The sequence below is a fragment of the Denticeps clupeoides genome, chromosome 3 (assembly GCF_900700375.1).
Source record: "Denticeps clupeoides chromosome 3, fDenClu1.1, whole genome shotgun sequence".
NCBI classification, from domain to species: Eukaryota; Metazoa; Chordata; class Actinopteri; order Clupeiformes; family Denticipitidae; genus Denticeps; species Denticeps clupeoides.
The window spans coordinates 36348031-36374030 of record NC_041709.1 but is presented as its reverse complement, the minus strand read 5'-3'; the positions used below and the strand labels follow the sequence as shown (position 1 = coordinate 36374030).

At 46.7% G+C, this 26000-nt stretch overlaps 2 protein-coding genes across 4 annotated transcripts; one reads left to right on the top strand and one right to left on the bottom strand.

Annotated features, from left to right (window-relative positions):
- The first annotated feature begins 1709 nt into the window (after positions 1-1709).
- On the top strand, positions 1710-8028 carry LOC114785785 (zinc finger protein 239-like). 3 transcript variants are annotated; one of them, XM_028972372.1, is made up of 4 exons: positions 1710-1790; positions 4089-4191; positions 4264-5275; positions 7165-8028. In XM_028972372.1, the coding sequence occupies exons 2-4, from the start codon at positions 4134-4136 to the stop codon at positions 7226-7228; spliced, it is 1134 nt and encodes a 377-aa protein (XP_028828205.1). In that variant the 5' UTR covers positions 1710-1790; positions 4089-4133; the 3' UTR covers positions 7229-8028. The 3 variants fall into 3 exon arrangements, with proteins under 3 accessions (XP_028828205.1, XP_028828206.1, XP_028828207.1); XM_028972373.1 differs by lacking the exon at positions 1710-1790 and adding an exon at positions 1858-1988; XM_028972374.1 differs by lacking the exon at positions 1710-1790 and having other exon boundaries at positions 3222-4191.
- A 659-nt stretch (positions 8029-8687) lies between these two features.
- On the bottom strand, positions 8688-25975 carry palb2 (partner and localizer of BRCA2). Its single transcript, XM_028972125.1, has 12 exons — positions 25872-25975; positions 25734-25793; positions 25495-25621; positions 23139-23843; positions 22468-23042; positions 22148-22300; positions 16595-16677; positions 16322-16474; positions 13953-14069; positions 13710-13797; positions 13493-13641; positions 8688-10075 (listed from the first exon to the last, which is right to left on the bottom strand). Exons 1-12 carry the CDS (start codon positions 25917-25919, stop codon positions 9853-9855), a joined length of 2481 nt encoding a protein of 826 aa, XP_028827958.1. The 5' UTR covers positions 25920-25975; the 3' UTR covers positions 8688-9852.
- Between the last annotated feature and the right edge of the window lie 25 nt (positions 25976-26000).

Here is a 26000-nt window from a genome sequence, read left to right as displayed (position 1 = left end):
AATTAATATCTTGAAAAATAAAAAGCTAAAAGAAACATCCAATATTGAAAATAAAATCCAATGTCATTCTTAATAGAGACTTGTCTATCTTTGGACACATTCTACTCACTAAAATGGAAAGTCTATCTCGACTAATTTACCCAGCTTGTTCGTTATATATATCTGCTAAAATGATAAAAAAAATAAACCAAGATCATTTTACTTTTATTTGGAGGAACAGATGTCATTACATTAGGAGAGCCGATGTAGTTAAATCTTTAGAAGAAGGAGGTTTAAACATGATTGACTTTGATTCAATAAATGGCTGCATCAAACTCAAATGTTTAGAAAGTTTTATTAAAAAAATTACGAAAGTTTATGGTTCAGTTTACCTTATAAGATTTTCAAAGATCTTGGTGGAATCAAGTTCTTGATGACATGTGACTTTGAAATACCTAAATTACCAGTAAAACTATCAGACGTTCATAAACAAGTCTTGCATCTTGATAAAACGCAAGTCACTCTTTTAAAAAAAAATGGTATTTGGTCCATTTTCCATCTTATGGAAGCCGATGGTAGTTTTTTATCTTATAGAAAATATATAGAAAAATACACGTTAACATGTACAATAACTAAATTTAATATAGTACTAAAGGCAATTCCTTCTACTATGTCTCTACTAATTAAAGGCATGACAACATATTCAGTAATTATTCCAAAAGAACCATCTATGACTATAAATGGATGTGAATTTATAGACAGAAAATGTAATAACAAATTAATAAGAAACAATCTAACTTCAGTATTGTTTCCAGTCACCTTCAGAAGAAAACATTTGTTTAAAGATTATGATGTTATCTCTTTAAAGAAAATTAGAACTAAGTACCTCTCTTTTCCAATACTACAGAAAGCTAAAGAAATCCATTTTAAAATGATGTATGACATGTATCCCTGTAATGATCTTCTGCAAAAGAAATTTGGGACAAATGATAATTTCTGTGTTTTCTGTAACTCTAATATTGAGACGTTAGAACATCTCTTTTTATTTGCAATTCCACACGTTTTTTGGAATGATTTTCAAAACTGGATAATGTGTAAAAAATCAATTCCACCTTTGAGCTTTGGGATAATAAGGTTGGTCTGATAGGAGATGAAGAATCAGAATACTGCAATAATAACGTATTTATATTTTTTTTATTCATAAGTCTCGATTTCTAAAAATCACGCCCATTTTAAATGAAATAAATTTATTCAAGGAAGTGCTAAGTCAATGTAAAAATACTAAAGGCCAATCATTAAACCAGTATATAGACAACTTAATTTAAGAATTGGAAGTCCTCTTTTAAGTGACAACGATTAGTGCTTTTGTTTTTTCATATTAAGCTACGTTTTTAATAGTTTGTTGCTGTTTTTTTATGGTGCTATAGGTTGTACTATTTTGTACTATTTGTGCCCAGTTTATAATGTTCAGATGACATTCCTTAAAATGTGAAATGTGCCTTGTAATTTGTGATACTAAATAAAGGTTCAGAAAAAAAAAAACTTTCAATTCACTATCATTATTATTATTATTACTATTATGTAGAAATGTTGAGGTACCGAGTACCTTATCATTTTAATCCCCAGTTCTACTGCGTGTAAATACAGGGTTTTTCTTTTAAAACGTAATAATGTGAATTCAGCGCCGTGGAAACTGCGTCACGTCCGGTCTTTGGTCCGCTTACGTCACTTCCTGCCAAGTGGGCGGATCCACGTGCTTCCGCTTGCTGTGGAGCTCCACAGTGGCTGCAGTCTGACCCTTCTCGATCCTGGTGAGTTTGTCCCCGCGTCCCCCCGACTTGCAGCTGCTTCCACCAAACTACAATTTCAATTGTAGAGAGACGTCGGTTAATTAATGAGACTGCGGTAATATCGCGATATTATCCGAGATGTACCTGACACCGACCACGTGGTGTTAAAAGCGGGACTCTTACGGTGGCGGACACCCCGGTACCCGGAAACAGATACACGTAAATATGGACATTATGGGCAGCTCGCTACATGTCTGGCTACATGAATGTGCTGCAGCTTCATCAGTAAAGACGAGGTCGTGTGTAAAACGTGTTTCTGCGCGTTTTATAGTCTTGTATGAGGGGCCGTTTAGGAAATATTTCAGACTTTTGTTACACAAACACATGTGAAACACATTCACATATGAAGCTGACAAGCATGCATTTATACTACTGCAAACTCCCACAGATACAGGTGAAAGCACGCACACCCTGAGTGACCAGTGTGTGGGGACGGTGCTTTGCTCAGTGGTACCTTGGCGGATCGGGAATCGAACCGGCAACCTTCTGATTAGATTCTGGTAGATGTACAGAGTAGAAGAACGACAGTGTATAAGTAAAATTTGTACAAGTTGTAGAATATGTTTATATATACTGAATATGAATATATGAATGAATGTACTTAGGTCTATAAGTGTGTATAAATGAACAGTGTCTATTATATTGTAGTCTAAATCTCATAAACCTATAATACAGATATTACACAATGTATCCCAAGAGTACATAAAGTGCAGTGTGAAACTGGGAAGAAACTGGCCAGCGGGTATTTGAGTGACAGCTCCGTCCCCAGAAATAGTGATGGGAAGTTCGCCTCTTTTCAGAGTGCCTCATATTTTAGCCGTACTTAGGGCTGCACGATTTGGGGGAAAAAGACATATTGCGATTATTGCGTTCTAGTCCCCCATGCAGGTTATCTCTATAAGAGAAAAGTACAAATTTTCTGTACAATGAACAGGACATAATTGGACAACATCGTGTAGGACGCTTGTAAGTGGATATGTTGGAATGTGCTGGAATGTGCAAAATGAATTGAGATGTTCAGAATGGTCAGTATGATATCAGGAAGTAGTTTATCGTTTTTTGCTAAACTTCATTATGTTCCGAGCTGGACGGATGAGGTGTTTCTGGTAGAGCTGGGAAATGGTGGAAGTGGAACCCCGATGATGCGCTCTGCTGTCTTCACCATCCGCTGTAGTGCAGTTCCCGTACCAGACGGTGATGTAGCAGCAGAGAACATCTCAATGGTCCCTCGGTAGAACAATGGGAGGAAGGAGGTTGGCCTTCTTCAGCTTCCTGAGGAAGTGCAGAAGTTGCTGGTCTTTCTTGGTGGTGGAGGTGGTGTTGAGGCTCCAGGAGAGGTCGCCTGTCATGTGCACACCCAGGAACTTCACACTGCTGACTATCTCAACAGCAGATCCATCGATGTGCAGTGGGGTGGGGACAGGCAGCTTCTTCCTGAAGTTGACAACCATCTCTTTGGTTTTGGTGACTGTGAGTCTGGTGACATTGTTGTTGTTGATGAGTTCCACTACTGTTGTGACATCTGTGAACTTGATGATGTGGTTGAAAATCTACTGTGCAGCACAGTCGTGTGTCAGCAGAGTGAACAGCAGTGGGCTGAGGAGCATCCCTGTGGAGAACCTGTGCTCAGTCTGAGGACCTTGGAGGTGCTATTTCCTATAGACACAGACTGAGGCTTGTCTGTTAGGAAGTCCAAGATCCAGATGCAGAGTGGAGAACTTCATTAGCAGCTTCTGAGGGATGACAGTATTGAATGCTGAGCTGAAGGTTGCACAGCTTAGTGGAGAACCAGGGTTTGTGGTTTGGACGGGTGATCGTCTTGGAGACGGTGACATCCTCAACACATTGATGTTGCTGGTGACTGAGGTTGTGTACTCCTCCAAGTCCACAGAGCGGTCGTAGGTGGCTACATCTCCAAACATCTCCCAGTCTGCAGTCAAAACAGTCCTGGAGGGTGGAGATGTTCCCCTGGAGCCACGTTCTCACCTCTCGCACTGAAAACAGGGCGGAGCGACTGGAAAACCAGCAGTGAAACTGTAAAAACGAGCCAGATGTTGTGAAAATTTTACATTTACAACCTTTGCATTTCAACGTCGGACTTTTCTTTGTATTTAGGAAAGTTAAACACTTTGGAACAAATCTGATTCCATAACTTTGTAAATATTCTTTACTTGTGTAAAGTACAAAAAGTTCTAGATCACTACTGGTGGGTTTGAGAGGTGAAGAACTAAAACTCCTACACTTTCCCGCCCCTGCCAGGGTCCCAAGACGGATGGCAGCTTTATTCTTTTATCTGCCGGATTGATGGATGCCGAGCAGAATACCACGCAAGACTCTTCTAAAAGAATGACATTAAGACAAGGTAACATCTTCACTAGCATACTTTCATGTTCAAATTTCACACTGGTTCGTTAAAATAGGCTTTTCCTTGCAGAAGATGGACTCAGATCTTCTAAAAGAAGACATACAATGAAGTCCAAGCAGAAGCTGCACCAGTGCAACAGCTGTGACAAGACCTTCGCTGTACCGTACCTGCTTAAAAATCACATGCGAGTCCATACCGGAGAGAAGCCCTTCCAGTGTGGACAGTGTGGGACGAGCTTCTCACTAAAGTCGTACCTTAAAGAACACCAGAGGACCCATACCGGAGAGAAGCCCTACCAGTGTGGACAGTGTGGGACGAGCTTTTTGCAGAAATCACATCTCGTGGGACACCAGAGGACCCACACTGGCGAGAAGCCCTTCGCGTGTGTTGAGTGCGGGACGAGTTTCTCGCGAGCGTCACACCTGAAAACCCACCAGGTGGCGCATGCAGGAGAGAAGCCCCACCTGTGTGGCAAGTGCGGAGTGAGCTTCTCACTACCGGGAAACCTCAGAAGACACCAGCGGACCCACACCGGAGAGCGGCCCTACCACTGTGCACAGTGCGGCATGATGTTCTCACAACCGTCCACACTTAAATCCCACCAGATGACCCACACGGGAGAGAAGCCCCACCAGTGTATGGAGTGCGGCCTGAGCTTTCTACAAACATCGACTCTTAAAAAGCACCAGAAGATCCACACTGGAGAGAAGCCCTTCCAGTGTGAACAGTGCAGGATGAACTTCTCACAAGCAGCACACCTGAAAAGACACCAGAGGACCCACACCGGAGAGAAGCCCCACCAGTGTGTGGACTGCGGCATGCGCTTCTCAGAAGCGTCGAACCTCGCGGCTCACCAGAAGCTCCATACTGGAGAGAAGCCGTATGCGTGTGCAGAATGTGGGAAGAGTTTTGCACAAGCGAAACAACTGAGGTTACACCAGAAGAGGCACAGCGGAGAGAAGCCGTACATCTGCTGTCTTTGCTCGAGATGTTTCATTTCCGAAAGTGAACACAATAGACATCAGAAGGTCCATCACTCATGTGACGCGGGCCACTTTTCTCTGGAAAAGAGCAGCTGCAGGTACAACTCTTCTCAATAACCACGCGTTGTAGAATGAAGTGTAAACGTGTCTGGACCGGCTTCAGGTTCAAGGGTCAGCATGTGACCCTGAAATGACCTGGACCGGCCGTCGTTTATGTCCAAAGCGCTGGTGCATTTCACAAATGTGTAGTTGTAATAAATGCTCTATATAACAAGTACTTCAGCTTGTGTTTGAAGATTGTGACTGATGGAACTCCTCCCAGACCTGACGCTGATTCGCGCTCCCGTCCGAGTGATGTCCTTAGAGACGGCGTGCTGCGACGAGGAGGGAGGGAGAGAAGGAGAAAAAGGGAAAATACGCAGGACAGATGTCCTGTTACATTTCGTCTACCCGCTGCTTTTCGTGGCCTGACTGTGTGTCCAGGCGTGACTTGTATTGTTTTGTTTTATTAAAACTCACTTCGCTCCAACGGTTGTGACGTTTCCCTCCCTCTTTCTAATGGTTCCCGTTCCTGACGTAGACCAGGACGTAACAGCGGTGCACACAACGAAATGTGTCCTCCGGTGAGCAGTGGGCACCATGACAGGCGCCCGGGGACCAGTGTGTGGGGACGGGGACATCAGTGGGCACCATGACAGGTGCCCGGGGACCAGTGTGTGGGGACGGGGACATCAGTGGGCACCATGACGGGCACCAGTGTGTGGGGACGGGGACATCAGTGGCACCATGACAAAATGACATAAAACGAATAACCACTTAATTCCCAATACTGTAGTAATAAAATCTACAGTAAATAAAGCGAATTTCCTACAGTCGTAAGAAGGTTGTACTGCTCGTGTAGGAAGTGCTGGATGTGGTGTTGGCGCGCGTTGTTTGTGTTTATGGGCGCTACGCTGGTGACCCCGTAAGTGCGCAGCGCCCCGTGACTGGTGCCGTACTGGCAGGCTGCTCCGGATTTAGAAATATCGGGGACATTTTCAATAAAAGGAGAATTCCCGCCCTCAGCAGAACTCCGAATTTGGCTGTGTAGCTCCAAGGCCTCTCAGATGCGGGGTCAAGGTCACTGGGGGAACCTGGTCTTTGCAAATGATGTAAAAACCTTAAATTCCACACCGATTTAATCTTGTTATTCTTCCAGGCCGCCGTTCCTCTGGAATATTAATCCCAAATCCACGTTCTATGTCTGTGCAACATCGTGTACATCAGAGTCTGTTACCTTTGTAGTGAGGAGCGATTTCTCTTCTGTTCGAACTCCACAGTCACCGGACCTGAACCCAGTCCAGATGGTTTGGGGTGAGCTGGACCCCAACAAGTGCTAAACACCTCTGGGAACTCCTTCAAGACTGTTGGAGAAGCATTTCAGGTGACGACCTCTTGAAGCTCATGGAGAGAATGCCAAGAGTGTGCAAAGCAGGAATCAGAGCAAAGAAACTAGAATATAAAACATGTTTTCACTTATTTCACCAGAACTCCACATGTGTTCATTCATAGTTTTGATGCCTTCAGTGAGAATCTACCAACGTAAATGGTCATGAAGACAAAGAAAACACGTTGGATGAGAAGGTGTACTGTACTGTACTATCTTACGATACCATCTTCATGGCATTTTATCCAAGCATTTGGTACCTATCCATCTCCAGCAGTGCTGTGTATCCAAGAAGAACTAGAGAAATGATAGAGGACGTGAAGACCATCTATATAAATTGTTCAGAGAGTGAACCATAGAACCATAATCTGAACACCTGACCTGGACAATTGAACTTTTGAACGTTGAAAGAAGGTCCTCACTGGAGATGGGGACGTCCGATTCTTCTTTTATTATATGAAAGTATTTCATTATGCGTTTTTCACGTTCTGTAACATATAAAGTGGATTCTTCTCTAATAAAGAAAAGAATGAAGCATGTCGACTTGTTTTTGGATTCTAGGGCTCCTGCAATATCAGATGCGTCACGTGACCTGCTCGACCCTCTGCTGACCCCATCCATCTGACGGTCACCTGCTGGGACTCCAACACACCACCTGGACGCTACTTCATTTCACACAAGTGGAGTGCAGTGACCTTCATATTCCGTCACCTTCTGGATGTATTTCACTGTGATCCAGTGCTGACCAGAGGAGGATGGTCCCCCTGCCAAGTCCAGGATCTTCTGCCGGTCTTGCTCACCCGGGGCTTCGAGCACCGTTCTCTTTTTTTAGCCGCTTTATCTTTCAAATATATATATATATAACATAAAAACAGAACAAATTTCACACCCGTCATATTCTTGTAGATATTTGACTATATACACAACTCACAATAAGTTATGGATATTGTTATTTACATGAGATCTTTTCCTGCTCTGAATGAAATAAGTAAAAGTTCCCTTTGATATTTCTAATAATGTATGAGAAGAAAGACCATTTTCATTAGTTGAATTTTTATAAAAAAATGAAGTCAGCAGCGGGTGTTTCCTCCATCAGCTCGTCTCAGGCTCCTCAGCAGCCTCGTGATGTTGTTCTGAGGCCGTACGTTCCGCTCCTCCACAGGTTCCACACGCCGGGAACGATGAACTTGGAAGAACTTACTGACAATGCCAGCTTTTTATACCCACACAACACACCTATACACAATGAGACCGTTACATGAAAAACACGATTACCTTCCCATCCCAGAAACGTCTGAAGTGAAACAAGCACCGTATGTATGACGTCCACTACGTCTCTCGCATTGTCCCCAACTCGTTGTGAGTTGTGTAAATCACTGGGAAAACCATGAAGATACGACACGTTAATACAATGTAGTGAGTGCAGTTTGTAGAAATTTGTGTGAATTTACTGTCCCCTCAAAATAACTAAAACAGGACACGAAAGTGAGTGAAAATGTACGAATTTTCTCTGTGTAGACACTTCTGGGTATTGGGGTGTTTCCGATGTTTTTAACGAAGCGGTAATTCGTTTTAGGAAATTAAAGCAATTATGAAAAATTTGCTGTGCAAAAATCTAAACCACCCTTGTAATTTTGCAGAATTGAATGATCTGCTGATCTGATCGATATTGATTACTTCCTAGGCCAAATTTAATTGGATGAGCTTAATAAGCCTTGAACTTTTCACTGCAGATGGGGTTTCTGTACATTGTTCTCCAGTTAGTGGAAAGAACATCAGCAGGGCAGGGTGATGAGGAACAAGCCCTTTCTGCCCTCACACCACAGTCACTGCATGGTGGAGGAACACCTGCCACCTTCTGTCAAATTTGGTGGAGGTTCCATCATGCTGTGTTGCCAACCATGAAGTGGAAGTTATGCAGGGCTTGGATAGTCCAGCAAGACGACGTCCCAGAAGACGGTTCAAATCTACAAAGACATTCATCCAGAGGGGACAGGGGTGGTCCAGCGGTTAAGGAAGCGCCCCCGTAATCAGAAGGTTGCCGGTGCCACTGAGGTCCCCTTGATGAAGGTCCCGTCCCCACACACTGCTCCCCGGGCACCTGTCATGGTGCCCACTGTCACCAAGGGTGATAGTTAAATACAGAGGACACGTTTCACCGTGTCCTCACAATAACTTCACTTTTTCACTACACAAATTCCCAAGCAACAGCATTATGATATAATCAATAATTTTCTACACTGCATCGTAATGCACCCCTTTTATAAAGCACCTCATAATATTGGGGTTTTATCGAATTACAGACCTATTTCTAAACCTCCGTTCTGTTTGAAAATCCTACAAAAGGTGGCAGCACCTTTGTGGGTTTTTTTTTTTTAACCATGAATAACATTTTTCAGTCTGGTTTTAGACAGACCCATAGTACAGAATCTGGCCTACTGAAGGTATTAAATTACTTTCTTTTATCTTCTGCCCTAGTCTCTGTCTCAACCTTTGACACCATAACATTCTACCCAATCGTCTTAAAACGTTAATTAGAATATGTGGGACAGTTATCTCCTGGTTCAAATCCTACTTATCAGATTGCTTTCATTTTGTTGGCTTGGATAGTGACTACTTTTCAAAAAGCAGAGTGAAATTCGGGGTTCCACAGGGTTCAGAACCGAACTCCATAGACATCGGGATTTTTTTTGTTATGCTGACGACACCCAAGTGTACATCTCACTCAAGCAGGATGTAGTTCACAACCTCCTGGAATTTTTTTCTGAAGGACATCAAAGGCTGGATGCCAGTCTGCTGCTCTGTGGATGAAATTTGTTGGTCAGTGGTCAAGGTTGTGATGGTGGCCTGGAAGAAAGTGATTTGCTGCTCCAGATCAAGGTACCACACTGCACTGGTTCTGGGTTGGAAACTGTGAAGCTGGGAGATCAGTGGAATCCACAAACCCCACCTTCAAATATTGTCCTTCTGCATGTGGACTGGTTCTGGGTTCCAGACCAGTGAAGTTCTGGGGCTGCTGGGGAACCAGGTCATTTTTCAGTGGGAAACACTCGGCACTGGTTCCAAATCGGGAAGTGGCACCTAGGAAGGTCTGTAGATATAATCAATCATGGCTCTCCTCTCTACAGAATTATTCCTGCTCCTACTCCAGGTTTATTAAACTTTGGAGCTACACATACAAATATTTATAACCAAAAAAAAACATTTTAATATCCAACCAAAGAAGTGAAGAGCTGCTCTGGTTCTGCTCTACACTGGACCACGTTCAGGTTCACACTGGTAAAGGCCAACATCTCCAGAGGCGTGTCCAGTCAGCAGCACGTTGGGTCCCGCCCATCGTGCAAGATGACATGAGCCACAGAGGTCAGTCTTCAGAGCTGTTCTCCGCCCCCTTCTCACCTCCCACAGGACCATGCTCCCAGACTGGAACACGCCCACCAGAGCAGAGCCAATCACATCCCACTCCAACAACCTACAGCGATGAGAAGAAAAGTCAAACTCAAACCAACACAGGTGTAGTGTGTGTGTGTGTGTTACCTCTGTGCAGTGTGTGTGCAGTGTGTGTGTTACCTCTGTGCAGTGTGTGTGTGCAGTGTGTGTGTGTTACCTCTGTGCAGTGTGTGTGTTACCTCTGTGCAGTGTGTGTGTTACCTCTGTGCAGTGTGTGTTTCCTCTGTGCAGTGTGTGTGCAGTGTGTGTTACCTCTGTACAGTGTAGTGTGCAGTGTGTTACCTCTGTACAGTGTGTGTGCAGTGTGTGTTACCTCTGTACAGTGTGTGTGCAGTGTGTTACCTCTGTGCAGTGTGTGTGCAACCTCTGTGCAGTGTAGTGTGCAGTGTGTGTGCAACCTCTGTGCAGTGTGTGTTACCTCTGTGCAGTGTGTGTGTGTGTGTGTGTGTGACCTCTGTGCAGTGTGTGTGACCTCTGTACAGTGTAGTATGCATTGTGTGAGATACCTGTGTGCAGTGTGTGTGTGTTACCTCTGTGCAGTGTGTGTGCAGTGTGTGTTACCTCTGTACAGTGTGTGTGCAGTGTGTGTTACCTCTGTGCAGTGTGTGTGCAACCTCTGTGCAGTGTAGTGTGCAGTGTGTGTGCAACCTCTGTGCAGTGTAGTGTGCAGTGTGTGTTACCTTTGTGCAGTGTGTCTTTTCTCTGTGTAGTCTGTGTGCAGTGTCTGTTACCTTTGTGTAGTGTGTGTGCAGTGTGTGTGTGTGTGTGTGTGTTACATCTGTGTAGTGTAGTGTGTGTGTGTGTTACGTCTGTGCAGTGTAGTGTGTGTGTGTTACCTCTGTGCAGTGTAGTGTGTGTGTGTTACCTCTGTGCAGTGTGTGTTACCTCTGTGCAGTGTGTGTTACCTCTGTGCAGTGTGTGTTACCTCTGTGCAGTGTGTGTGCAGTGTGTGTGTGTTACCTCTGTGCAGTGTAGTGTGTTACCTCTGTGCAGTGTAGTGTGCGGTGTGTGTGTTACCTCTGTACAGTGTAGTGTGCGGTGTGTGTGTTACCTCTGTACAGTGTAGTGTGCGGTGTGTGTGTTACCTCTGTACAGTGTAGTGTGTGTAGTGTGTATGGTGTTTGTGTGTGCAGTGTGTTAAAGTTAAAGTAAAGTGATTGTCAGATGTGATACACAGCAGCACAGCACACGATGCACACAGTGAAATTTGCCCTCTGCATTTAACCCATCACCCTGAGTGAGCAGTGGGCAGCCATGACAGCCGCCCGGGGAGCAGTGTGTGGGGACGGTGCTTTGCTCAGTGGCACCTCAGTGGCACCTTGGCGGATCGGGATTTGAACCGGCAACCTTCTGATTACAGGGCCGCTTCCTTAACCGCTAGGCCACCACTGCCCTGCAGTGGTGTTACCTCTGTGTAGTGTGTATGTGTGTGTTACCTCTGTGCAGTGTAGTGTGCAGTGTGTGTTACCTCTGTGCAGTGTGTGTGTTATCTCTGTAGTGTGTGTGCAGTGTGTGTGTGTTACCTCTGTGCAGTGTAGTGTGCAGTGTGTGTGTGTGTAGTGTGTGTGTTACATCTGTGTAGTGTGTGTGCGTAGTGTGTGTGCGCAGTGTGTGTGTTACATCTGTGTAGTGTGTGTTACCTCTGTATAGTGTGTGACGTGTGTGTGTTACCTCTGTGTAGAGTGTGTTTGTGTGTGTGCGCAACCTGTGTAGAGTGTGTGCAGTGTGTGTGCAACTTCTGTGTAGTGTGTGTGCAGTGCGTGTGTGCAGTGTGTGTTACCTCTGTGCAGTGTGTGTGCGCGCAGTGTGTGTGTTACCTCTGTGCAGTGTGTGTGTGTGTTATCTCTGTGCAGTGTGTGTGTGTGTTATCTCTGTGCAGTGTGTGTGTGTTATCTCTGTGCAGTGTGTGTGCAGTGTGTGTGTTACCTCTGTGTAGTGTGTGTGTGTTATCTCTGTGCAGTGTGTGTGCAGTGTGTGTGTTATCTCTGTGCAGTGTGTGTGTTACCTCTGTGCAGTGTGTGTGTGTGTGCAATGTGTGTGCTATCTCTGTGCAGTGTGTGTGCAGTGTGTGTGTTACCTCTGTGTAGTGTGTGTGTGTGCGCAGTGTGTGTGCAGTGTGTGTGCAATCTGTGTGCAGTGTGTGTGCAATCTGTGTGCAGTGTGTGCGCAATCTCTGTGCAGTGTGTGTGCAATCTCTGTGCAGTGTGTGTGCAATCTCTGTGCAGTGTGTGTGCAATCTCTGTGCAGTGTGTGTGCAATCTCTGTGCAGTGTGTGTGCAGTGTGTGTGTTACCTCTGTGCAGTGCGTGTGTTCAGTGTGTGTGTGTTATCTCTGTGCAGTGTGTGTGTGCAGTGTGTGTGTTAGTTATCTCTGTGCAGTGTGTGTGTGCAGTGTGTGTGTTATCTCTGTGCAGTGTGTGTGCAGTGTGTGTGTGTTATCTCTGTGCAGTGTGTGTACAGTGTGTGTGTGCAGTGTGTGTGTTAGTTATCTCTGTGCAATCTGTGTGCAGTGTGTGTGCAATCTGTGTGCAGTGTGTGTGCAATCTCTGTGCAGTGTGTGTGCAATCTCTGTGCAGTGTGTGTGCAATCTCTGTGCAGTGTGTGTGCAATCTCTGTGCAGTGTGTGTGTTACCTCTGTGCAGTGTGTGTGTTACCTCTGTGCAGTGTGTGTGTTACCTCTGTGCAGTGTGTGTGCAGTGTGTGTGTTACCTCTGTGCAGTGTGTGTGTTATCTCTGTGCAGTGTGTGTGTTATCTCTGTGCAGTGTGTGTGTTCAGTGTGTGTGTGTTATCTCTGTGCAGTGTGTGTGTGCAGTGTGTGTGTGTTATCTCTGTGCAGTGTGTGTGTGCAGTGTGTGTGTTATCTCTGTGCAGTGTGTGTGTTATCTCTGTGCAGTGTGTGTGCAGTGTGTGTGTGTTATCTCTGTGCAGTGTGTGTGCAGTGTGTGTGTGTGTGTGTGTGTTATCTCTGTGCAGTGTGTGTGCAGTGTGTGTCTGTTATCTCTGTGCAGTGTGTGTGTGTTATCTCTGTGCAGTGTGTGTGTGTGTTATCTCTGTGCAGTGTGTGTGTGTGTTATCTCTGTGCAGTGTGTGTGTGTGTTATCTCTGTGCAGTGTGTGTGTGTGTTATCTCTGTGCAGTGTGTGTGTGTGTTATCTCTGTGCAGTGTGTGTGTGTGTTATCTCTGTGCAGTGTGTGTGTGTGTTATCTCTGAGCAGTGTGTGTGTGTTATCTCTGTGCAGTGTGTGTGTGTGTTACCTCTGTGCAGTGTGTGTACAGTGTGTGTGTGCAGTGTGTGTGTTAGTTATCTCTGTGCAGTGTGTGTGCAGTGTGTGTGTGTGTTATCTCTGTGCAGTGTGTGTGTGTTATCTCTGTGCAGTGTGTGTGTGTTATCTCTGTGCAGTGTGTGTGTGTTATCTCTGTGCAGTGTGTGTGTGTGTTACCTCTGTGTAGTGTGTGTGTGAACTGACATCAGCTGGGTAGATTTTCCACTCAGTGGGTTGAGGGCCATCAGTGTGAAATCAGGAGAACCGGGTGAGACCTTCTGATTCCCACTAACACACACACACCGGAACCAGACACACAACACACCCTGCAGGAGAGAGCACAAGTCAACACACTCATACATACACACACACACACACACACCACCTCCCTCACCCTGTAGGAGTGTCCGTGTAATAGGCTGCTGAGTGGCGTGTTGGGTCTCAGCTCCACCTTCTGCAGCAGGCGCCCCGCCTCCACGTTCCTGGTGGAGGAGGAGGAGGAGCATCAGAACCCCGTCATGGTGGAATGCGGCCGTCACCGTTACCGACGGTAATAACTGTAGGTAATGCTGTGATTAGGTCTGGAGTGGGAGAAGCTGCACACAGACCCACTGTACTGTGGGAGGGCCTCTCTTACCAAATCAACAGAGCGCCATGGTCCGTCCAGCCAATCAGAGCGTCCGGCTGACCCTCCACTGCAGCCAGACCAACAACGTGCTGCTCGGGCGTGTCCAGGTTCACCGACGCAACCACACTACAACACACACAGCAAGCAGCGTGGGGGGTTATGTAAGTAAATGCTCACAACAGGAACATTCCCCACTGCTTTCAAACAGGCTGTCATTGCTCCCCTGCTCAAAAAACCCACATTAAACCCATCTCTACTGGATAGCTACCGCCCAGTCTCCAACCTTCCTTTTCTTTCAAAAAATCTTGAAAGAGCAGTCCTGGCTCAACTTTCCTCATTTCTCCACAAACATGATCTTCTTGACCCTTTTCAGTCTGGTTTCAGGAAAGGGCATTCTACTGAAACCTCCCTCCTGGCAATGATGGATGACCTTCGTGCTGCAAGAGCTGCCCGCAGATCATCTGTCCTTGTCCTACTTGATCTATCTGCTGCCTTCGATACAGTTAACCACGAAATTCTTCTCACCACACTCTCTGATTTAGGAGTTACAGGAACCGTACTAGATTGGTTCACCTCTTATCTTTACGACAGGTCCTTCAAGGTATCATGGGGAGGTGAGACATCTGTCCTCTCTAGGGTAACCACAGGGGTTCCACAAGGCTCTGTCCTTGGCCCCCTTCTATTCTCAATATACACTCGCTCACTTGGTCACATCATCCAATCACATGGCTTCTCCTATCACTCTTATGCTGATGACACCCAGCTCTATCTGTCATTCCCACCAGAAGATGCTACTATAGCAACAAAAATTTCGGCCTGCCTCTCAGACATATCGGCATGGATGTCTGAGCGACACCTCCAACTCAACCTATCCAAAACCGAGATTCTGATCTTTCCGGGCAACAATTCTCCTCAGCAAAACCTTTCAATTCAAATTGGCTCGCTATTGTTAACACCCACGGCATCTGCAAAAAGCCTTGGGGTTTGGATAGATAACAAACTGAGTTTGAACCATCATGTTGCTGCGATCTCCAGATCCTGCAGGTTCACTCTCTACAACATTCGCAAGATTCGGCCTTTTCTCTCACAACACGCTACGCAGCTCCTCGTCCAGGCAATGGTCATCTCCAAACTCGACTACTGTAACTCTCTCCTGGCTGGAGCCTCTGCAGTCACCATAAAACCACTCCAGATGATCCAAAATATGGCAGCCCGTCTCATTTTCAATCAGCCAAAATACACCCATGTTACACCTCTTCTTACCTCCCTCCACCGGCTCCCGGTAGCTGCTCGCATTGAGTTCAAATCCTTGATGCTGCCTTCTTCAGCCTGCTGCCATCAGGGAGGAGACTGCGGAGTCTCCAGGCCAGGACCAGCAGACTGAAGGACAGCTTCACCCATCAGGCGGTCAGGAAACTCAACTCCCTCCCGGCTCTGCCCCCACTCCCCTCACTCCCCTCTTCTGCTCCACAAACTTTCTGAACTCTAAATCACACAAACTGACCATGCACCAGTCACTCTGTGCAGCTCTGGTCTGCCATCTACCTCACTTTCACTTCGTCACTTTAAACTTAAAACTCTGTTGCACTATTGGTTTTTGCACTCTCCTGATGTTGCACTCTCCACCATGTGCCCTTATTTGTATATGGTGTTTTTAAAATTGTATATTGTGCCTTTCTTTTTAAATTGTATTTATACTCTGTATTCGTTACTGTTACTGTTTTTGTATTTAATGTTATTTTTATGGGTCAGAGAGTAACGTAATTTCAATTCTCTGCATGTCCTGTACATGTGGCAGAATTGACAATAAAGTTGACTTGACTTGACTTGACAGGGCTGTAAATGGAACTGCGCCCTCCTACATCAACACAATACTACCTAGATACACTCCTACACGCTCTCTCAGATCGGAAAACGAAAGGAGACTAAAAATTCCTTCTTCACGGGGTCTCCGATTCCAATCATGTCTGTTCTCCGTTGTTGTCCCTGGCTGGTGGAACAACCTGCCCTCCTCCACACGACTAGCCGAGACTATCATTACTTTTAAGAAGAAGGTGAAAACCCTCTTATTCCAAAAATATTACAGACAAATCTAACACTTACACAAGCACATGCGTACACATTGAATAAACAAATACAAAATGTATAAATACATTATAATTTTTCTTAGTCTAGCACCCAACAATCCCCGAGCATGCTCTTCAATGACAAGTCTAAGCCTTATCAGGGCTCTTAGTTTGTATACTCGATATTCTACAGAAATCGAACGAGAGTTGCTGGTGTCTTCCTATTGCAAGTCGCTTTGGATAAAAGCATCTGCTAAATAAAGTAAAGTAAAGTAAAGTGTGTGTGTGTGTGTGTGTGTGTGTACATCTTACCTGCCCTCCTCATTCACTGTATGAACTTGGACTGTTTGCTGCATTTTCTGGGCGGAGCTACATGCCAATCTGCATTTGAAAACACCCACCACAGTCTGAAGACACGCCCCCTCACACACCACAGTCTGGGTGAAGGAACCTGCTGATAAAACCCTATATACAATGCGCACACACACACACACACACACACACACACACACAGCATTTATTTAAAAGCTGAATCAGTATAAAATAAGACACAATTCCCACTAATCCAGCTGCCCTGCTGGGTACCTGGCCTCAGCAACGTCCACGTCCCCCAACGTCACACACAACAGACCTCTGGAGTCCGGCACTGCAAAGAGAGACGCCACAGACTACACACACACACACACACACACACACAAAATGTATGCTACTAAATGACAAGTGAAAAGCTCTGGTTAAACCCTGATCAGACAGAAGATCTCGTACTTGGGCCTCAAGCAGCCAGACATAAGCTGCCCCACTACATCATAACTCTGGATAGACTTTCTATCTCACCAAGTACAGGGGGTGGTAGTAGCCTGGTGGGTAACACACTCCCCTATGGACCAGAAGACCCAGGTTCAAACCCCACTTACTACCATCGTGTCCCTGAGCAACAAACTTTACCCTGAGTGTCTCCAGGGGGGGGGGCTGTCCCTGCAAGGGCATCTGGTAAATACTGTAGAAGTAAAGGATCTAGGTGTCCTCATCGATGCAGGTCTCTCATTCGATTCTCACGTAGATAATGTCACTAGAACAGCATTCTTTCACCTTAGAAATATTGCAAAGATAAGAACCATCATCTCAATGCACGATGCAGAAAAGTTGGTTCATGCGTTTATTACATCAAGGTTAGATTACTGCAACCCATTACTGTCTGGATGTTCTAGTAGGTGCATGAGGAAACTCCAGCTAGTACAGAATGCTGCAGCCAGAGTTCTAACTATAGAGGTCCGCAGTTGTGGAGCAGCTTGCCTGTCAGTGTCCGGGACTCAGACACAGTCTCAGTGTTTAAATCTAAAACTGAAAACACATCTGTTTTCTCTGGTCTTCTGTTAAAGTCCCAGACACAGCGTCAATTATTAAGTCCACTTTATCACTCAGTCCCCCTGTTAGACAGAGACATTATTAAATTCACCCTAGTTAGAGTACCAGGCCACTGTAGCCCCAATATACCACCATAACCACATATTTCAGTACCAGGCGTACGATGCCACCGTCTGCCGCTGCTTCTGTTTGTCCTCTCCGAGACACAGAATCAAGCCTGCAGACCACCTCCAGAGTCCAATGAAGAGACCAGCAGATGAATCCTGGTTCCTGGCAATGAACTGCTAACAAGACGACTTAGCATGCAACTAACCAGAAGGTCACCGCAGCCACCACCAACGTAACAACTAGAGCTTCAGGGATCTTCAATTAGACCAGTAGCATTATAATGGACACATAATGTCCACCATGACACTGGACTAAAACCTACTCTGCCCTGTCCAGCACCTCCAAACAGACAGATGACAGATGTTCTATACTAGACTTTAGACTCTTCCACCTCTACATCTGTAGGACTTTTTCTCTTCTTGGACCAACCCTGCAGTGACACCAATCGTGTCAGTGCAGGTGTCAACTGTAGGGCCTGTCAAAGCCCATTGAGACGTACTGTATGTGATTATGGGTTATATAAGAAATAAATGTTGGTGTTGATGTTGGATGAGTTGAGGTGTCCTGTTTTGCGTCCTGTCTTGTCCCGTACACTAGAAAGAGGACAGTGCAAGTGCAAGTTTTATCTTTGCTGTTCTTTATTCATTTTATTGCATTATTAAATGATTTTAATGGTTCTCTGATGTCAGACCTGGTGTTTCAGATGTGTGATGCTCAAGGAAAACAAGGAGACTTCATTCAATTTCTTCTTCATTTATTCTTTATTTTTTAATCATCCTTCTCCCTCCCTTCACGTTCACATAGCATCGTCCGACTCTTCCTCCTCTTCCTCCTCCAGGATAACCGCCATCTAGGGTTTTTGACTGCGATTCCTTCCATTTTTTACTCTCTGCCCAGCCGCTTTCCTGTATGGATTTCTTCTCTTCGTGCCTCTTTGTGAAGTTAATAGAACACTTTTTAGTTTGAATTTCATCTCTGATAGGTTCTCCCTTTGCCCATACAGTTCACCTTCCCTTTTGAGGACGAGCTTCAGGGTTTTCTCAATCTCCTTACTCTCAGTTGAGTTATTTATGGCCTGGAAACTTTTCTCCAGTTCATTTCTCAGTGTTTCAGGGCCGTGGCCCGCTTCCAGTTCCTCTATTTTTTGTCTCTGAAGGACATCAGTGGAAACGTGTCTGTCTTCCATTCGCTTCATGTCTCCAACAAGGGCCAGATTTTTCTCACTCGCCTCATGAAGAGCCGTGCTTAGTTTATCATTAGAGTCCCTCAGCGTCTGCTCCACTAACTCTCGCCTGTGGATCTGTTGTGTCAATTCCTCGATCTGCCTCGTCAGAACGGATATCAGGTCGGTCATGTTGGGCTCAACAGCAACATCCATATTGCGGTGGGGAAACTTGATCCAATTAACGAACTTCTCCCACAACGTCATTTCTGTAGCTTTGTAGTCAAGTCTCGTAAATCTCAAATGATTTAATACTTGTCAACTCGCCGCTTAAATAGAGAAAATGCAGCAGATTATAGTAAAGAAGAAAAGCAAAGAAACAATGTGATTGGCAGGTTTCAAGCAGCTCGTCATAATAAAGAAGAAAAGCTAAGAAACAATGTGATTGGCTGGTTTCATGCAGGTCATTATACTAAAGAAGAAGAGCTAAGAAGAAAAGCATTTTTTCCCTCAGTATGCTAGCATGGGATTGGTGGGTATCCTATAGGGAGGGCGGAGCCTGTATGTATTTTTACATTGAAAATCAGAAAATCAAATGTCAGGACTCTGGCCGGGGGTCCTGACGTGTTTGAAATGGTGAACAGATATAATGGGCGGGTTGGCCGTGGAAGAGCCATCCTCTTCCGGGATGATTAAAAATGTATAAAAAATAAAGAATAAATAAAGAAAAAATTGAATGAAGTCTCCTTGCCCTTCTTGAACATCACACATCTGAAACACCAGGTTTGACATCAGGCTGACTGTCTTGCAGCCTGCAACACTACACGTGAAGCAGGACGTGTCCACAGCCTGAAACTGCGTGGTCCTGAGAAGAGACAAGTTCATGTCCTTCCACTGGCACACATATGAGCGGTGGAAGAACTTGAAGGATCTCCTTGGCTAAGTGGTAGCTCTCTAGATGTTCAGAATTGTAATAAATGATAATTATTAACATGTATTTGCTGAAATTTCAAACAGGCTTTGTTGTAACGTGCATTTAAGACCAAACTGAGTGAATTTCACATTTCCAGAATGAATTAAATGCAACTTTAAGTGACTGAACCTTTGATTCCAGGTCCAGCTTGGTCAGAAGAGAAGGGGAATCAGTGATAAATCTCTTAGTTCCGTCACTATTTTCCTTACGTGTCACCTTCAGGTCACGTCATGCATAAACACGGTATTAACTTTCACTGCTATGCTGACGACACACAGTTGTATCTGTCAGCAATGCCAGCCGAGAGGCAGCAGCTGAACAGAATAGAGAATTGTCTGAAGGACATTAGACAGTGGATGCTCACCAACGTTCTTCTGTTAAACCCTGATAAGACAGAAGATCTCGTACTTGGGCCTCAAGCAGCCAGACGTAAGCTGCCCCACTACATCATAACTCTGGATAGACTTTCTATCTCACCAAGTACAGGGGGTGGTAGTAGCCTGGTGGGTAACACACTCCCCTATGGACCAGAAGACCCAGGTTCAAACCCCACTTACTACCATCGTGTCCCTGAGCAGGACACTTAACCCTGAGTGTCTCCAGGGGGGGGATGTCCCTGCAAGGGCGTCTGGTAAATACTGTAGAAGTAAAGGATCTAGGTGTCCTCATCGACGCAGGTCTCTCATTTGATTCTCACGTAGATAATGTCACTAGAACAGCATTTTCACCTTAGAAATATTGCAAAGATAAGAACCATCATCTCAATGCACGATGCAGAAAAGTTGGTTCATGCGTTTATTACATCAAGGTTAGATTACTGCAACCCATTACTGTCTGGATGTTCTAGTAGGTGCATGAGGAAACTCCAGCTAGTACACAATGCTGCAGCCAGAGTTCTAACTATAGAGCTCCGCAGTTGCGGAACATCTTGCCTGTCAGTGTCCGGGACTCAGACACAGTCTCAGTGTTTAAATCTAAAACTGAAAACACATCTGTTTTCTCTGGTCTTCTGTTAAAGTCCCAGACACAGTTTCAATTATTAAGTCCACTTTATCACACAGTCCCCCTGTTAGACACAGACAGTGTTAAATTCACCCTAGTTAGACTGTCCTAGTTAGAGTACCGGGCCACTGTAGCACCAATATACCCCAGAGACAATGAATCAAGCACCAAGACCACCTCCAGAGTCCAGTGAAGAGACCAGGAGATGGATCCTGGTCCTAAGCAATGAACTGCTGACGAGACGACTTGAAACGTACCAGAAGGTCACCGCAGCCACCACCACCGTAACAACTAGAGCTTCAGGGATCTTCAAATGGACCAGTAGCATCATAATCCTCACCAGCCCTGCACTGGCACCACTTGCATACTAACTACCCTGGAAGGGGGTTCCTCTCTATCACTCCTCCCCAACGTTTCTTCCTTTCTTTTTTGTGTGGAGTTTTCGTGATCATGTGATGTGTGGTCTGTATGTTCTGTCTTGTTTTTGTAGGAGGAGCCTGTAATTTACGGAACTCCTCCCAGACCCGACGCTGATTCAGGCCATAAAAGACGCCGTGCTGCGACGGGGAAGGGGAGAGAGGGGAGGAATGGGAGAATGGGAAAATACGCCTGATTATGTTTCAAGGCGTGACTTGGATGTTTTTGTTTTATTAAAAATCACTCCGTCAAACAGTTGTGACGTTTCCCTCCCTCTTTCTAAACTGTTCACGTTCCTGACCTGGACCAGGACGTAACAGTGCAGAAGGTTCGAGTGTGGGGGTGTCAACTAGGGGTGTTGAAATTCATCTTATAATCGATGCATCGAGATGCAGACGTGGACGATTCTGCATCCATGCAGTGCAGAACATAATCACTAATATCATGATGACGTGGAATTCAATTTCAGCCTGATCTGGGAACAGCGCCACTCCGGGTAGGAGTTTTACGCAGCACGTATTTTCACGTGACCAATTTGGACATCACACGTACCAAATATTACTGCTTTTATGTAATACAAAATGAAATAATACAAGGACCTCGGTTCCTCTGCTTGGTGGACATGTCGATCTGCATCAGGACCGGGGCAGACGAATAACTCCGCCCACAACATAGTGCCGTGTGCATTTAAAGGAGAACCACCAGTATATACAACTGTTAACAAGAGCGAATCAGAGCGTCCACACAGGCGCACGAGACCGTAACTCTGCTATTTGGAAACATCATGTGACCATGTAGAAAATGTCTGGAATGCATCGCGATGCGTCGATATCGAGGCACTGCTAATCGTAATCGAATCGTGAGACCAGTGAAGGTTCACACCTCTAGTGTCAACTGTAGGGCCTGTCAAAGCCCATCGAGACGTACTGTATGTGATTTTGGGCTAAATAAGAAATAAATGATGGTGGTGGTGGATTGTATTAGACACCATCTACATTGTGTGCGTCGTGTGTGTGTCTGTGTGTGTCTGTGTGTGTCTGTGTGTGTCTGTGTGTGTCTGTGTGTGTCTGTGTGTGTCTGTGTGTCTGTGTGTCTGTGTGTGTGATCTCACCTGCTTGAAACTCCAGGTGTGCTTTAGGCTCAATTGCTGGTTGGTTTCTTGGCTCCACACACACACGCCGAACTCCCCTGCTACACACACACACCAGCGTCCATCCGGCCAGCGGACAACACACACGTCCCGCACACACCCTGCAACAGCCCCCTGAACAGAACACACACACACACAGCCGCACATTACGTCAAAGGACGGACATTATGTTTTATATTTCTGCAGGTATTGGTGATTATTAAAGACAATGACCAGTGGGCGTGGCCACTAGTCGGGAACCTGTATAATACCATTAATCGTGCAACCAAGACACACCGTACCTTTATCACGTGTGTGAGCCGCAGCGTACGGCCAGTGGGCGGGCGTGGCGTCTGGCTGTCTGCTCCCTGATTGGCTGTGGGCGTGTCTGGAGTGGCCGGACTGGGGGTGTGGAGGGGCGTGTAGCCCAGGGAGGGCAGGAGCGGCAGGTGTGTGTGTGTGAGTGTGTGTGAGGTGAGCGATGAACTGAGGCGCAGCACAGACGCAGCCTGGCTCACCCTGCCGCCCTCTGATTGGCTGATGGTCACCCCTGTACCCCCATCCTGCCTCTCTGATTGGTCGACAGGATTACTGGGGCGGGGCAACTGGCCTACTGGGGACGAGGATGGTGTGAGGAAGGGCTCTGAACCGCTCTCTTCAGAGGGCCAGTTGCTATGGCAACCTGTATTGTAGCCAGAGGGCGCCGTCCTGGTAAGTGAAGGGCGGAGCTTCTCCAGCTTCAGCAGACCAAACTCATCATCGGGCAAATGGAAGTCTTTGAGGTCAAAGGTCAACAGCAGGCTGCGTACACTGCCATGGTGCTTCCGTCTCAGTGTTTGTGTGAGGGAGTCCAATGAAGGCAGGAGAGGGGAGGAGCCTGAAACCACACCCACAATAATGAACATTGATCGGTGCATGAGGAACTACTTGCTGTCACCACACGTCATGTGATGGATAGTGATCCATGTCCTACCTCTGGTCCCACGCCTCTGGAAAGTGGGACAAAGACCTGGAGATGGGTGGCTGTCCCCGGGTGGGTGTGGCTTAACTTGTGTAAGGGCTGTCGCGGCTGTGATTGGCTCGGAGACAGAGACGTCCCCTTCTGTGCTTCTGGAAGGTGTCCGGCGGCGGCGGCGGCGGCACCAGCCAGCTCCGCGGCTACGTCTCCGCGCCCGTACCAATCTGCAGGCGGAGCCGGAGGCCGGCGTGGCGGGGCGAGGAGCCACAGAGCTCGGCGATTGGCCCGTCCGGCGGCGGCCCCGCCCTCCGCTCAGCTGGCTGCTGATGACGGCGAGGAGGTCCGGGCGCGTCTGAGCCGCGGCCATGCGGCGCGTCGTCCTGACGTAGTACTCCACCGGGAACGGCAGACCCTCCATCAGGGTGCAGGAGCCTGATTGGTCGGTTAAAATCTCCTGCTGGGAACTGGTCCTCGATTGGTCCTCAGTGGCCAAGACGGGATCTGGTTGGTCCAGCAGCTCCACCTTCAGTTCCGGCGGGTCGCGTACGTTCTCCTTATCGGACCGGCTCCACGCAGGAAGTGCATCACATGCCCGGCTGGATGGGACCTGGACCGTCCCTCCTCCGCGCTCCCGCAGGCGAAGGAGGCTGCGGCGGGAGCGCAGTCGATGGGCGGGGCTGGCGTCTGGCAGGCGGAACCGGACCGCCGGAACAGGACCGCCTGGAGAGGAAGCGGAGTTCAGATTCTTCTGCTGATCCATCAAACGTTTACTCGTATGAGACGCTGGTGACAGTGACAGAGAAGAAGACCTGATCCTCTACACGCCGTCACCAAATCCCGGGACAGCCTGGACAACGTCTCCCGCCCCGTGCAGGAGACCCTGACAGGACTGAGCAGGCTGTAGCACCACGATGTGGGACGGAGACTCAGAAGGTCTCTCCTGCCAACAGCTGACCACACATCCAGTTCACCATCTCCACATCTACCCACTCGTACGTACCCAGTAAAATCTCACAAATATATCTGTTCTGTAAAAACTCACATCTTATTTTGCTCTTCTAGGACTATTGAACTTTTATATAATACAGTCGACATGGTGTCTGTGTTATTGTCTTTTCTGATCTTACCTTGTACTGTCCACTTCCTGCCGTGACGATGTAAGTGTCCCACTTGTGGGACTAATAAAGGGTCATCTTATCTTAACCAGCACAAACACTACTGACTGTGTAATTGGGGTGGTAGTAGCCTAGCGGGTAAAACACTCGCCTATGAACCAGAAGACCCGGGTTCAAACCCCACTTACTACCATCCTGTCCCTGGGCAAGACACTTAACCCTGAGTGTCTCCAGAGGGGGACTGTCCCTGTAACTACTTACTATGAACCAGAAGACCCAGGTTCAAACCCCACTTACTACCATCCTGTCCCTGAGCAAGACACTTAACCCTGAGTGTCTCCAGAGGGGGACTGTCCCTGTAACTACTTACTATGAACCAGAAGACCCAGGTTCAAACCCCACTTACTACCATCATGTCCCTGAGCGGGACACTGAACCCTGAGTGTCTCCAGGGGGGACTGTCCCTGTAACTACTGATTGTAAGTCGCCCTGGATAAGTGCTGTAAATAAAAGTAACGCTGCTCTTGCCAATGTTAACTACATGTTAGTGGTGTATTGTGCAACGTGTACTTGAGCTAACGTTAGTTAGAAACAGCATATACTGCTGCCATTATTGGAAAGGATGGCTAATTTATAGCTAACAGAACACCGGCCAGATTAAATCACGGCCAGATTAAATCACCAAAGTGGCGAGCTTTTATACGAGAGATTTCTTCTCGGGCGGAGAAGCGAGCGCTGAAACACTCATTTTATTTTGTCCTGAACAAGCTGGGATGTCCATACCCTGAACTCCACAGTGTTTTGTTTTGCCACTACAACTTTTTTTCTCTCCAAAACCTATAAACTTGAGTTATTGGTACCGTAAGAGAGTTTTTTTTAACAAAATTATTTTGTAAAACACTGCTGTTATTTTGTTTTAAGCAGAAGAGGTTTGGCTTTGGATACTTTTGTATAATAAAGTAATCTATTTCATCTTTAGGGGCAATTAGTGATTTTATGGTTATCATGCAACAGAAAAATAGTTAGATAAAACATCGAATTAGTCACAACAACAGTCGACTGTTCGATAAAATAATCGACCGAATAATCGTTTGAAAAATAATCGCTTACCCACCAGCCCTAGCAATTAATCACCTTTCTGTCGTTCTCGTATTCCTCACATCGCGTCATTAGTGCGACTTATATTCCGTGCCGGTGTTCTGCAGTTAGAAAGCTCCACCAGGCAGGGGGTAACGAGGAAGCAGGGTGGGACCTACCAGGTCCGGTGGAGGCGCTGACGGCAGGCGGGTCTGGACCGACACCTGGAGGTCCATCCAGCAGCTGGTTCTGCTCAGCGATCCGACTCCGGACGTGTCTCCGCACCGTGTCCCTCCTCTCAGCCCTCTGAGCACCAACATGTTCGTATTGATGACGTCACTCTCCCTCCCTCTCTCTCTCTCTCTCACACACACACACACACACACACACACACACACACACACACACACACACACACCTGCAGCCTGAGCGCGGTTCTTTCATACTCCTTCTGCAGCTTCTCCAGCCTCCTCTTCAGCTGCACAACACAGAGATAAACGCCATTAACGTCCAGCCTGCCAAACACCACTTGTGTTCGGGAGGAGTCCGGCCTCACCGTCTCCTTCCCCTCCCCGGAGAGAGCAGCGTCCCCGCCGTCCGCCATCGCCGCCGTCCCGGACTGTTTACACGCCGCCGCGCCGCCACTTCCGCCTTTCCGCGTCTCCCGCCAATTCCCCCGCAGGCC

Excerpts from the sequence above, each read along its gene's own strand:
- palb2 (XM_028972125.1), bottom strand. The coding sequence starts at position 25,919 with ATGGCGGACGGCGGGGACGCTGCTCTCTCCGGGGAGGGGAAGGAGACG. Across the intron at positions 16,678-22,147 it reads ACACCTGGAGTTTCAAGCAG|TCTGTGGCGTCTCTCTTTGC; the intron begins GTGAGATCACAC and ends GTGTGTGTGTAG. Across the intron at positions 13,642-13,709 it reads TACACGGACACTCCTACAGG|GGTGTGTTGTGTGTCTGGTT; the intron begins GTGAGGGAGGTG and ends TCTCTCCTGCAG.
- LOC114785785 (XM_028972372.1), top strand. The coding sequence starts at position 4,134 with ATGGATGCCGAGCAGAATACCACGCAAGACTCTTCTAAAAGAATGACA. Across the intron at positions 4,192-4,263 it reads AAGAATGACATTAAGACAAG|AAGATGGACTCAGATCTTCT; the intron begins GTAACATCTTCA and ends TTTTCCTTGCAG. Across the intron at positions 5,276-7,164 it reads CTGGAAAAGAGCAGCTGCAG|GGCTCCTGCAATATCAGATG; the intron begins GTACAACTCTTC and ends TTTGGATTCTAG.